Here is a 13,475-nt window from a genome sequence, read left to right on the forward strand (position 1 = left end):
TTCCATAATGGATGCTGGACCTGGAGTAACCTTGCAACCTGTATCAGCCACCCTGCATCTGCCTTCTTTAATGCCCTTCTGGGGGAGGCAAAGAAGTCAAAGCAAGAGAGTCACGGAAACTGCAAGTAAGACAAGTATGAACCTTAGACAGGCATTCACAAGATGGAAAGCACTCAGGGACTTGACAGGGCTCAAAAGCAACATTCAGTTAGATTATTTCCACTAGATCAGTAAGAAGCAAAACCTGCGAAGTTATTAGCCTTATACAGAGTGGGGGGAGGGGTGCAGGGACTGCTTCTATTGCCGTTTTATATATAGCAGCTACACAAACTATGAATAGATACATTTTATACAATACACTATTAACTTGTTTACTTTAATCAGTAGAACACACACAATGAACAAAGATTAAAGGCTTAGTGGATCGGTTAGACACTTATTTTTTCCCTGTGTGGCTTTTAAGGCAAAGGACTGAAAATAACTCAAAAGGAGAAATGGCATCATTTTCTTATAAACAAGTTTTTTTTAAGGTCTATTAGCGTTACTTTTGTGAAATTTACCTTTATTCTTGGAGACAGCTCCGCTCTGACCGGGTAAAAAAAGCATGCACTGAAATCCACATGCTACAAATCTCTATGATAACACAAACTGTCACTTTTTAAATTGAGGAACTGCTCCATGAAGTCTACTCGGTGACACTTGCAATTATGCTAAACATGTAAATACATGTATTTTATGGCTCTGTGCCAATTACCACAGCACTGTGGTATTTGCATAGACAACAAGGCTGCCTTTACTAGAAATCTGTTTATCAACGTACAGGAAGACAAACACGCCACTTAAACTCATTCAACCGGAATTTTTGGGGTTCGAGCACAACGACTGAGAACTTTAGCGTGAGCATATTCCTCCTGCAGGTGTTTCCTGTGACTACTTTTACCAGACCAAATGTAAATTAACCAAGATGAAGCCAATTATTTTCCTTAAGGAAGCACATGACACAATGAATGTATTACGCATCAGGCAGAACACATTAAATAATTTCCCCCAGGGATCAATAAAGTATTCTGATTCTGATAAATCAACATAACTGCTGCAAACAATTCAGAAAAATGTGGCATTTATATACACAGTATCTGTGTTGATATGATTTCCTAATATGGCCTTTGGCTTCATCAGTATTCCTCCTGCAAAATCAGGATCATCCACACTAGTGAATGCATTAATCTTGTCGCCAACTCTGATATTACCCTCATTCATCAAAACGCAGCGGGTGCATCAGGATGCCACGAGTCGGCTTTTGATCTAAACTTTTGACTTTTCTTTCTTTTCTTTTTTTTAAACCTACACAGGTGCGTGACATGTACTTCTGTCAGACTAACTTGCTATGGTGGAAGGCATTAAAGCACATGTTATATTTAGGACCATCATTCAAATTCGCATATATCTGTAAGTAAACACACAATGGATACGTTCTTCTTGTACTGGAAACTCATTTTAATTCATGGCTGCTGTCATGTTACATTTTTAGTTATCATCCTGTTACTCCGTGCAAAAGGTTTCACAAACACCTCTCTTTCAACACAGCCACAAATGAAATGTTTTAGTCTAGAAAACAGGACAGAGCCTCGGCACCATCTAGTGGTGAGTTGCAGTGATTCAGTTCAGTTTTTGTTGATGGGGCAGTGGGAGCAGTTTAGAGCCGCATGGAGACCGGCGGTGCTGGCGATTGCAGCTCCTGGTCCAATAGCCGGAAGAGCATGGCACTTTTGTTGCTCTCCAAGATTTGTCCCAGAGAGCGGTGGAGTTGAGCCTGCAGATAGTGCACGTCCCGCAGCCGCTCCTTACAGTTCAGCTGGGAGAAATAGGCGGCGGCCTCGTTTAGCGTGTCGAGAGCCGAAGCTGCTAAACGCAAATCTGCTGGGATATAAACAGCAGTATGCAAATGTAGATGAAAACCATGCAGCATTATGAGCAGAGGACCAATATATGTGGTGAGGTGGTGTGTCAGGGGAGCAAACTGTTACCTGCTTGCCCTTGTCTGTTTGGCTTGAACCCAGCCACTGCCATCTGACAGCGGGCTGCCAGCAGCATGGCACGACCTTTGTCCATGACTGCTCTGTGGGCCAGAATAGGCTCGATGGCTTCATGCAGCACATTCAGAGCTTGCTCAGGAACCCCCAACATCAGCTGCAGAAACGAGAGACAACAAATGCAATAAATAAACCATGTGGGGGATTTTTGCATAAACGCAAGCTGGTATTTGCACAGCTAAGTGAAGTCTCTTTTAATGCTGCAGCTGACCTGAGTGAAGGCCAGGTGAAGGATGGTTTCCGAGGCCAGTGACTGGAGGTGGTGCTGTCTAGCCAGAGCCAAGGCCTGCAGGAGGACAGGAAGAGCTGTGGAGAAGCCAGACGACTCCCAGTGGAGCTCAGCAGTGGACAGCATCACTCTGAAAGAGACATAAAATGAAAGTGTGATCTCTGAAGCATAAAGGCCAAATTACATTTATGTTGGGATCTTTATATCTTACAGGAGAACAGTTAAGACTTGAAATGGTGATGTATAGTTTGAACTTAATTCCTTTTAAACAAGTTTGATTGGACAAATAAAAATAAATGATAGTAGAATAAGTGCATTTACTCAAATTGAATGGAGCCGTAACGGTATGAGAAAACCGGGTCCTACCTGATAACCATCTCTGTACACTTAGTCTTCTCACAGCGAGCCTGCAGCTGCTGTAAGATGTGGTATGCTTCAGTGCTGCGGTTGAGAGCCTTTAGAACTTGAGCTTTCCTGTCACAGAGCGCACAGTTATTGTGCAGCTCAAATATAAAGTGTATAGGGCAGCATGTGTTATAAGAAGGCCTGCAGATTCACTTATTTGAGTTACCTGTAAAGACCCTCTGTCTGATTTAACGCAGCGATAGCTGTGACTAGAGGCTCTGCCAAGTGATATTTCCCTTCGTTCATATGTCTCTCAAACTGGATTTTCAGATCACACAGCATCCAGAGCTGCATTTGGGACACAGAAAAGTAATTTCATTACAGTGAAATTATACCATGAATTACAGAATAAATGAACTCTGTAATGTTTGTTTTACTAATTCTACACAGCTCAAGAAAGATTAAGTAAAACACTTGATCATTAGACTACAACATATAGTTAAACTTTGGGGATCAATCTGTCCAGTTAGGAAGCACACACCTTTGTGAATTCATTTCACCTGCTTTGGTGCAAATGAAAGAGGACTAGAGAGGAAACAATAAGACAACCTCCAAAAAGTGAATGCTGGGCAAACACCAATGAATGGGAACTGGCAGGTCTGCTACTGGCACCCAGTTCTGTTCACAGATGAGATGAGGTTCACACCGAGTAATGTGTCAGACATGGAAAAGTCTGAAACACTGTGGTAAATGTTTCGATGCCTACAACATAATCTGAGAAGATAACAGGATAACAGTAACAGACAAGTCAGTTCCTGTTTACTCCGGCAAATACCAACTGAGCTGCATCGTTCTGGGCTGTGAGCACAAAGGACGTCAGGCCCTCAATCCACCCTCATGAAGTCCATTTGTGTCTGGTCAGAAACATGTGTGAAACATTGGTCCTGCTGCTGGGCTCATGCCTTTCTACCGCCCTGATCTACACTGCACTCCTAAACTCTGCAAATTGGGTTGTACCATCCTGGAGGAGCTAGACTACTTTTGCAACCTGAATGGACTGCGGGTATTGTGCCATGCTACTAACAGTGACAAGAAAAACAAAGCAAAACTATGGAGGGGGAAAAAAAAAAAAAAAAAAAAAAAAAAAAAAAAAAAAAAATCACACAAGAGGGAGAAAGAGAAAGCAATGGCCTGGGGCCACAACCGGCTAAACCATTCCCTTTCTGGGAATTCTTGCCTTTCCACTGCACCTGTTGCCACTTTCATTTTTACCAAAGCAGGTAAAGCGGGTTTGCACTGCTTCATTCTTCTTAACTGGACACACTGAAACCCCTGACGTATAAATAATTTTGTGTTATACTGATGATTATTAGGTGTTACTTTAATATTTTGGTAGTGTATTACATTTAAGTCAAAACAACATGTACAATTATATCTACAGCATATTCTGTTTTCCACAGAGAGACAGCCAACTGTGGTTACAGCAGGAGAACTACATCAGTAAACATGACCAGAGCTTATTTCCCAACTGTTTTAATTAACAATTCTGAAAGTGACACACATGGTAATTAGTTTGCTATTTGACACAAGGAAGCAAAATATAATTATCACGGGGAAAACAATCCTCCACATGAACTACTGCTAAAAATCAGAGTAACTACATCTGCCTCTCCGCTTTAGGCTAGACTCAAATTATTAATGCGGGTTGGTGAAGTTCATCCAACTTTAAATCTCATATTTAATGGTAAAGCTGAGAAGCTGAAAGAACATAATCATTTCCCTTTTTTGTTTCCAAAGCACAGACTACATAAAAAAAGATGGAGGTAGTCACCATAACACCATCATAAACCAGACGTGACAAGTGACTGAGAAATCAAAGAACACTGCAGGCACCTAACACGAGGAAGCCCACCCTAAAGCATACTCAGCTTTATCACCCTCTCTTACACTAAAGGGGAGAAACTGCAAGGAAATCTCATTATATTCAGAAAGACTTGAAACTGGCAAATGCATTCTATAAACAAACCATGATAGTGTTTAATGAAGTCACAGATCAAGTGAGCCAAAGAGATATTTTCCACACAGATATAAATACAATCACCCCCCCCCCCACAGAAGTCGCCACCTCCTGTGGGCTCATTTGAAAGAATACAGGCATTTTTCTGCCCATGTCCACCTTTCACGTACAACCTTTTATGTACAAAGTAGCGAGTAAACTCTGTGATACGTGTCAGTTATTTTCGAGAATATAAAAATATCTAACAAGGCTTTGGAACAAGTTTTTCTGGGTCTGAAAACTTAAAACTCTTATTTTTCGACTCTGTCCTCTTTGTAGTTACTGCACTGATACGCTGAGAAGCACAGTGTGTTTCAGAAAATGTACCTTGGCATGCTGTGTGTGAGGAGGAAACTGTTCTTTCAGATGCTGAATAATCTCTGAAACGACACCGTACAGGCCCTGCAACACAAGCAGAGGTAGATGGGATCGTGAGTTACGTTTTGAACTACAGCCAAGAACACGAAAGCAGACCTGGTCAATTTTTCTTTAATGTCTAAGATACGCAACAGCAGGGCAGACAGCAGGCAGACTAGATGAAATCAAACGCGTTACCTGCTCAGCGTGTAGCTCGGCCAGGTGACAGAGGACCACAGCGAAGCCCTCTGTGTTGTTCTGCTGGACCCCGAAGTTAACTGGCTCAAGACTGCTCATGTTGAGAAGCAGCTGGGCCTGCTGCAGAGACATCGTGCTGCAGGAGACACAGGAGGCCACGTTAATTACTTACAAAAAAACCCCACGTTTTTCTGCACTTGAAAAGTCGAACTTGTGTGGGAGATGTCTGGCTGTCCAAAATATTAATCCATGCGTACAACATCAGGCATTTCAGCCACTTCACTGATTTGATTTCATATGAATGGTTAAGAAGCTGCAGTGTTAGTATGCAGTCAAAAGTGAGCAGAAGTGGCAACTGTGTGTTACGGTGGCAGAGTGAAGAGCCTGACCTCTTTCCATACATCCTCCATATGGAAGTCGTCTGAGCCAGGCTGATCTCGATCAGCTCCGACAGACTGTGCTTCCAGTGAAGAATGTCTGTGTCCTTCAGGGCATCCATCAGCTTGTGTGCAGTTTTACCCTGTGTCGCCCCCTGCTGGACCAATGACTGAATGCCCAGAGATGCCAAATACTGTAAATGGAGAGGATTAATAACATTTTAAAATCTAATAATAAGTCAATTTCAGTGAGCAAATATAATATTTTGCTGCTCATATGTTATCCAATTATTTTCTGCATAGCATTCTCTGAGAAATTTACATGCTTATGAAAATTGGGCCAAAGAAATTTACAAATAATAAAAATCCAAACCACTTTAATAGAGGAATTCATATGTGACACCTCATGTTGCACTCACTGGCAGGCAGAAATGGGCAGCCATTTTTACTGAATCCTCAGTTAGCACAGTGCTGTCAGAACCCTTCATCTGTTCCAGTGTGTAGAGCCAACTCTGATGGAGGAGAGCGTGTTAGATTCAGACGTAATTAACAATCCATCATGGCACAACCACTGAAGTGAAGATAATGAAGTGGGAACTGTTGTACCAGACAGTGCTGCAAGCACACATGATCATTGGACTCCTGGGCAATCCGGATAGCCTCCTGTAGAGCCAGATCAGCCTGTTGACTAACAGGAGAGAAAAGGGAAAACATCTTTGTTTTTTTTATTCTTTTCTATGGAACTTGTCCACGTACTTGGACTCCTCCAACTCCTCCATTAGTACTCACTAATGGCCAAAGCGACAGTGCAAGCTTGCCAAGTTAAGAGCAGCGTAGCGGAGACTTCGACCATAGCCCTCGTCCCCATTGCTCTTTCCGTCATTCCCAGACAAGATGAGTCGATCAAAATAATGCAAGAGACTGTGGGCTGACAGGAAGATGTCCTGGACTCTCATGCTGTTCAAGTAGTTCAGATAATGCTGAGGAGCGAGAGAGAGAGAAAAGAGAGCTAATGAAGGAGACACCGACCCGCTGACTGATCTGTTTATATAGTAAGGAAAAGTTAAGGAGATGAACTTTACCGCTTCAGCAAAGTCAGGATTAAACTTCAGCATGTTGTTGAGCTCTTCCTGCAGAGCAGCAGGCTTTAGAGCTTTATTCTCATCATTCTTGAGTAGGTATGCCTGCAGAAAGAAGTTTAAACATGGTGTCTGTAAATACTATAACTGAATTTTTCAAATGTATTTATTGCATTAAATTTGTTGATATGAAGACTCTAAAGCTGTATACACATTGGTAGCAGATTGCAGCGATGATGAGACCACAGAAAGTGAACGATGCTTGACGACTTAAAGTAATCGTGGTTGAAAAATATGCTGATAACGTGAAGTGGGTGGGGCCCACAATAAACTCTTCTCACCTACCAGACGACTACCAATGACAGTGAAGAATACTGTTGATTGATATATAACCTGCTAGCAAATACATTAAAGCGTCACCTATGCAACTGGAACTTGGACTGTGTGCAAGTAACCAGCAATCATGTTCAAGGAGATGTGCAAATAGCTTCCAGTATGTACACAGGTTTAGAGTCCCACCTTAAAGTGGACATGAAACACTGCATGTCTTAACTAATTTGCACCATGGAGCCCTGCTCTAAAAAACTATCATAGCTTTAACTTTGTTTTTAAGAGCATGCTTAGCGCCATCTAATGCCAGTGCAGAACATGACATCACTGGCTTGGTTGATTGCTGCTAAGAGATTTAGATTAGTTTATGCTAGCTACAAACATAAATCAGCAAATCAACACATCCGAGCATGACTAACAGGTGGATTTTCCTGTTTCAGCCAAACAAAAAAAAGTAACTTTCAACAGTTATTTCTCAAATTTGGCTTCACAGACAGAGCTAAACCTAATGCAGTTTTTAGAGTAGGGCTTAATTTAGCATTAATACATGTAGTGTTTCATGTCCACTTATAATCAACACTCACCTGTCTAGCAAGAAAGTACTCTGCTTGTTTTTGTGAGAGGGGACCTCTGCTTGGAGTATTGTCACTTCTGCAACACAAATTAGGAGGTGACGCCAATCAAAAACAACAATGCCAAAATATTTCAGGTCAGCTGAAACACTGGTGCATATTTCACTCACCGAAGCTCTGACTCGTGCAGTGGAGTGTCCAGCTCCTCCTTGTCCACTCTGTCACCTACAGTATCCTCAATGCTGGTCAGGTCCATCTCCGAGTCGTCTGCGACCAAGGCCGGCACCTGGCCGTCCATAGGCTTGGCATAGTGACTGTGGTAGTAGTGCTGCAGGGATTTGTACAGCTTGTAAACCTGACTGAAAGAAAGCTTGTTGTAGGCCAGAAGCATGTGTCGCATAAAAAGACCTGAAAAGGGGTGAAAATATTGTTTAATACAATACTTTTCAATTTTAACAATTCTCAAATCAGACTTCCACTGAGTTATAATCAGGACTGCAATAAGGTGCAAATTACTCACCTACTACACTGGTTTTGTAAGCTTCGGTATCAAAAGCTGTGAATGGAGTGGGAAGAGTAGAAAAGAAGTACTCCATGTCTTTCAGCTCTCCATCTGCCATTTCGTGGAGCCTTTAAAGGAGAAACAACACCGTGATTGACTACAACATCAACATTTAAACTTTATTGTGTTTTAATATTACACCAAGGGAAGTGAAATCTAAGGCCTAGGGACCAGAATTTAAATGGCAAAGACTCCAGTCCAGCCCAATGGATGGCTTTGGAATATGTGAAAGAGGGCACAAATTTGGGACTTTTAACTGTATTTTTCTAAGTTTTATAGCTTTTCCTACTGATAAAAAACCTCAGCAATGGCCTTTCATATTAAACCAAAAGTAATGATATAACAGATAAAGAGAAAAAAAATCCTGTTTATTTCATTATCCACTTTTGAATATTTTCTTTCTTTCTTTTGTATTTCCTACAATGAGCCACAATAAAAATGATTTTTTCTATGGCTTAACAAATCCTCTCTTTTGTATATTTACAAGACCATCTGGTCAATGAGCTACCAGGCCTTATTCTTCCACTTTACACATTTATTTCTTGCAATTAAAGCCAACAGAATTGTGCTTACAGATTTCTTTTCAGTTAATAGAACATTCCTAAATCATGTTGAAAAATTGAGCGCTACTGCTAAAATTGCTCTTCTTTCCTTATAGTGAGATATATCGGGGATAAAAATTCCGTTAAACTTCTTTACACTGCCCACTTAGATCAAGATTAGCTAATATATGGCCAACACTACAAATTGAGTTGGACACTGGCATGTAGATTTTTCCATGTGAACTTAAAGCATCGTCTTTTTTCTTTCACAAATGGTAGAATGAAATCAAATGGGATAAAATCGATTTCTACCTCAGTTTGACAGCATATGCAGTCTGTGGACAACACTCCTCCACAGTCTCGAGGAACTGGCCGAGAGTCAGGTCTGGACCCTGGTAGATCACAGTGAGCCAAGGTAAACAATGCTTCAACAACAAGGTGGATAGGTTCTAGGGTAGTTTTAGTTTCCGACATTCATAAAAACCAACCTGCTGTAGAGGGAGGATGAGCTTGTTAAGTCGCCTTCTCTCTGGCAGTGTTATCTTGGAGGCAGTCATTTCATACAGCAACGCTAACACGGAGATTTTATACGGAGTCACCCAGTCTTTAATGCCAAACACGTTAGCATGGACGACCCCGTTCGTCATCATGGGATTAAAATACAAACTTTCGTGCACACTCGCCATCTTCAAAGCGTTCACATCGATTCTGACGTGCGCTCGGTCAGCATTTAACAGAGAGGAATTTTAACGACAGTCGGCAGCTGCACATCACAGCGGCGGTGACTAGCTAGTTAGCCAGCAACCGGGCGTACTGAGTTAATGTAACGCTAGCTAAGTCGTTTGAAAAGTAAAAATACATCAGAGCCTATGCACGGCTAGCCTGCAGATGTTTTATCTTATGAGTAAATTTGGCGTATTTTAAACGTGTTAAAAATATTTTCCCTCTCTGCTTTCAAACCGCCCTCCTTCTGTCGCCTTAAAAATACGTCATAGAAACTGCATTTTTTTTTTTTTACATAAAACTTTATTTTCACGTTTCAAGGAAGGCTATGGCGGCAGTGACAAAACGGGAAATGATGGCGTTAAAGGAACAACTCTGAGCACAGACAACAATACACATACGCGCATACGTGGTGCCGTTTGATTTTTGTAGCTATTCTCGTAACTGTAGCCTGAAGGACATCTTCGCTTTCACAGTCGTCACCTGAAGGGATCATTATGACTCTACACTGCCCCCTGTGGTAACAATATGCATCTTTTTTCATATGTTATAGGGTCTTGGTAGTTGAATTCGGATCCCCGGGGCTAAGAAAAACTTTTCAAAGTGAAATATGGAATATTATAGTATTTTAAATTTTAATAAGTCTTGGGAATTCTGCCAAAGGCGACAGGAGTGACTACACACAAAAACACAAAGAAGTCAAATTCAAATAGGGGAGGTGTGTGACATATACTGCTTTACCGTTAAAGAGGATACATTATGTCAGATACTTTCTCTGTACATTAAAAAAAACATATTAAATTTAGTCACAGATTTCCAGTCTGACTATAGTACTGTGCAAAAATGAGTCAGCCCTCATTTGTTTATATTTGGCTAGCAAGGAGCCAGAGCAAGGAGTAATTCTTTAAAGCTTTTTCTTTGGACATTGGTTGGTTTTTCACTCATTTTCAGTTCAGTTCAGTGACCATTTTCAGAGGAATATGTGTTTGTTTTTCTATGTTTGTTTTGTTTGCTTGGTAAGCCACTGAACTATAAAGCATTCAAGCATAAAAATGGCATTTAAGGCTTAAATACCTATACAACAGAAGAACAATATTTTAAAGTCATGTCCTTAAGAAATAGGAAAAAATCCAGCAAAGACCCGACACAAGAACCAAGCTTTACAAAAGCTGGACACACTGCAAGCACAGTAAAAAAGGTTTATATAGAAAAACACAGAATGAAATGCTGTCAGTCATGGATTGGCCTCCCCAGAGACCAGGGCCCTATTTCAGGAAGCCGGTTTAGTGCAAACTCTGAGTAAGTACACCCTGAGTGAACGAAAACTCTGGGTCTTCGGTTTCACAAAGCGAGTTCAGATGAAGCCTGAGTGAGTCACCATGACGACACACTCCGTGAAGCTAACCTGCCCCCTAGCAGGTTTACTGCAACTAACCCTGACTGTCCCCGCCTCTTTGTCGGAAACCTGACTGTAGGAAGTGTCAGACATGGCGTGCCCCTTCCTTGAAGAGCCAGTAGATGTTGAAGCCCAAATTCTCCGCAGAGCTCTCCGCCGGGAGAGAGTGATTAGAGCGCGTTTGGACATTTTATCATTTCCTGATGATTTTCTGTGTGAACGTTACCGTTTTTCAGCACAATCTATAATTCATTTGAATAACATCCTCAGGCCTAATATTGCTCATGTGACACATCGCGGACATTCTCTCAGTTCTGTACATATTATTTGTATTGCACTTCGTTTTTTTGCAAACGGGAGCTTTCTGTATAATATTGGTGACGCTGAGCACGTTTCCAAGGCTACCGTCTGTCGGGCAGTCAGGAATGTTACAGTTGCACTGAAACGTCTCCTGTACTCGTTTGTGGTGTTCCCCGGTCACAGACCCACAAGATTTATCAAAGAGGGATTCCACAAAATTGCAGGTATCAGGATGAACAAAACTTAATTCATGATGTGGTGATACTTGAACTACTACTTAAATTTTGCATTTATTTTCAGGGTTCCCAGGCGTGATTGGCTGTATAGATGGCACTCACATTCCAATCATTGCTCCTTCAGTAAATGAAGGAGACTATGTGAACAGGAAGTCTTTCCACAGCATTAATGTACAGGTACATAGTTCCCTGTAGCATTTCAAACTAACAAATTATTTCATTATAGTAATGGATGCTAATTTGTGTTCTCTGCACTGTGAAGATCATATGTGATGCTGCCAACATCATCACAAATGTGGAAGCCAAGTGGCCAGGCTCTGTTCATGACTCACAAATTTTTCGTGAATGTACACTGAGCACAAAATTTGGACATGGTGAGTTGAAAATACTTTAAAATATATAAAGACCAATTGCTACAGGGACATTTGAACTGAAGTGTATCCTTCTGTCTTAGGAGAGTTCACTGGCTACTTGCTTGGTGATAGGGGGTATCCATGTTTACCCTATTTGCTTACCCCTTACCCTGACCCTGAACCGGGCCCACAGCAGCGATATAATCTGGCTCATTGCAGGACAAGAGCCAGAGTTGAAATGACTATCGGAATGCTTAAGGCCCGGTTCCAGTGCCTTCAAAGACTCAGGGTCACCCCAGAAAGGGCATGTGACATTATTGTGGCATGTGTGATTCTTCACAACATTGCCACAATTAGAGGAGAACACTGTCCTTCTGAACCAAACATCAGCAGTGATCCAAACCATGAACATCCTGACCCTCCCACGGACATACAAGATGGAAGAGCAGTCAGTCGACACCATATGTCACAATCATTTCCTTTGACCCATCACCTCAACATGTTGAAAGAAGAATAAACAGATTTTTTGTTCAACTGGCTTTATTGGTCGCCTGTATTTCCTGTACACAAAGTATTAATAAGTATATTATTATGTTGTTCAAACACTGAAATAATTCGTCCATCTCTGACCACTTCACCCACCCTTAACTGATGTTCCAGCAGTAAAATCTCAATCTTGGTCTTTTGGATCTGCTGCTTGAAGTGTTCCATTTCCAAGTCGCATTTTTTTATTTTCTTGATCAAATAGGTCTTGTACAGCTGCTTTACAGGGAGCTATTGAAACACAGAAAATAGCATTGACATTCATAGTACATGCCTACTTAGGTTGGTTGTAAATCAGTGCTGAACATCTTACTGAGGAAAGGTTTGTTGGAGAAGTGGCTGGACCCTCTTCCTCTTCATTTCCATCATCACTCTGTTAGAGACATAGAAAGTCCATGGTTTTATTATAGTACCACATTTTATTCAATTGTTATATTTTCCATTGTAAGATGTAAACCTCATAAAGTGTCTCTGTTGCTTCCTCCTCTGTAACAGCTGTCAATGTTTCTTCATTATTTTCCTGTAGTAAAGAAATTAACAACATTGCTGTTCTACTGTAAACTCATATAATCTGTGGAGTATTAAGAGTACTCACAACTGCATGTTGGTCTGGCTCAACAGGAGGCTGCACCAGATGCAGTACACCATCACCATCAACTGATAGAATATGAGGTTTATACAGGTCACTTATAACTTACAAGGGACCAGATGGCAATTAACAAACATATACCAATCACCTTACACTTCATTGTCATTATGCTCTCAAAGACAACCAAGACTGAGGGAAGGCTCACTCTGTGAGTGGTGGTGGTGGAGGACCCCCACCTGTTTTTCGGGCCTCCACTTTTTTTCTGTTGGCTATAACGGGTCACATTTGAGCATACAGAGTAAGCAAATATGTACTTGTAATGTGCTCAGATAATTTCAATAAGTGCTTACAGGAAGAAAATTAATGTAGCCTCTAACTGCAATTGATTTACATAGGACAAACAGACCAAGCACTATGGCTCATAATACAATTATACCTTACCTGTTTGGACTATATTTTTATATTTCATTTTTACTTGCTGCCAGGAACGTTTGGGGCCTGTTGGGTTGCACCTGCGCTCACATCACATCACAAAATAAAATGTATAAAATAAAAAATAAAATATAATAAAATAACGTGTTAAATGGGTGGAAAT

General features: G+C 41.2%; 1 protein-coding gene and 1 long non-coding RNA gene across 3 annotated transcripts; one reads left to right on the forward strand and one right to left on the reverse strand.

Annotated features, from left to right (window-relative positions):
• Positions 1-1,469: 1,469 nt before the first annotated feature.
• On the reverse strand, positions 1,470-9,925 carry anapc5 (anaphase promoting complex subunit 5). 2 transcript variants are annotated; one of them, XM_084946609.1, is made up of 17 exons: positions 9,229-9,925; positions 9,053-9,132; positions 8,157-8,266; positions 7,807-8,044; positions 7,649-7,715; positions 6,738-6,839; positions 6,445-6,635; positions 6,262-6,343; positions 6,075-6,167; positions 5,668-5,849; positions 5,279-5,414; positions 5,051-5,125; positions 2,894-3,015; positions 2,689-2,796; positions 2,305-2,452; positions 2,028-2,190; positions 1,470-1,917 (listed from the first exon to the last, which is right to left on the reverse strand). In XM_084946609.1, the coding sequence occupies exons 1-17, from the start codon at positions 9,424-9,426 to the stop codon at positions 1,697-1,699; spliced, it is 2,316 nt and encodes a 771-aa protein (XP_084802735.1). In that variant the 5' UTR covers positions 9,427-9,925; the 3' UTR covers positions 1,470-1,696. The 2 variants fall into 2 exon arrangements, with proteins under 2 accessions (XP_084802735.1, XP_084802734.1); XM_084946608.1 differs by having other exon boundaries at positions 1,470-1,920.
• Positions 9,926-10,144: 219 nt separating this feature from the next.
• LOC146375804 (uncharacterized) lies at positions 10,145-12,435 on the forward strand. The gene is made up of 2 exons (XR_014801825.1): positions 10,145-11,769; positions 11,850-12,435. It is a non-coding gene; the product is annotated as an uncharacterized LOC146375804 (long non-coding RNA).
• Positions 12,436-13,475: the final 1,040 nt, after the last annotated feature.

The sequence above is a fragment of the Perissodus microlepis genome, chromosome 12 (assembly GCF_051167445.1).
Source record: "Perissodus microlepis isolate ML-2025 ecotype Zambia chromosome 12, ASM5116744v1, whole genome shotgun sequence".
NCBI lineage: Eukaryota > Metazoa > Chordata > Actinopteri > Cichliformes > Cichlidae > Perissodus > Perissodus microlepis.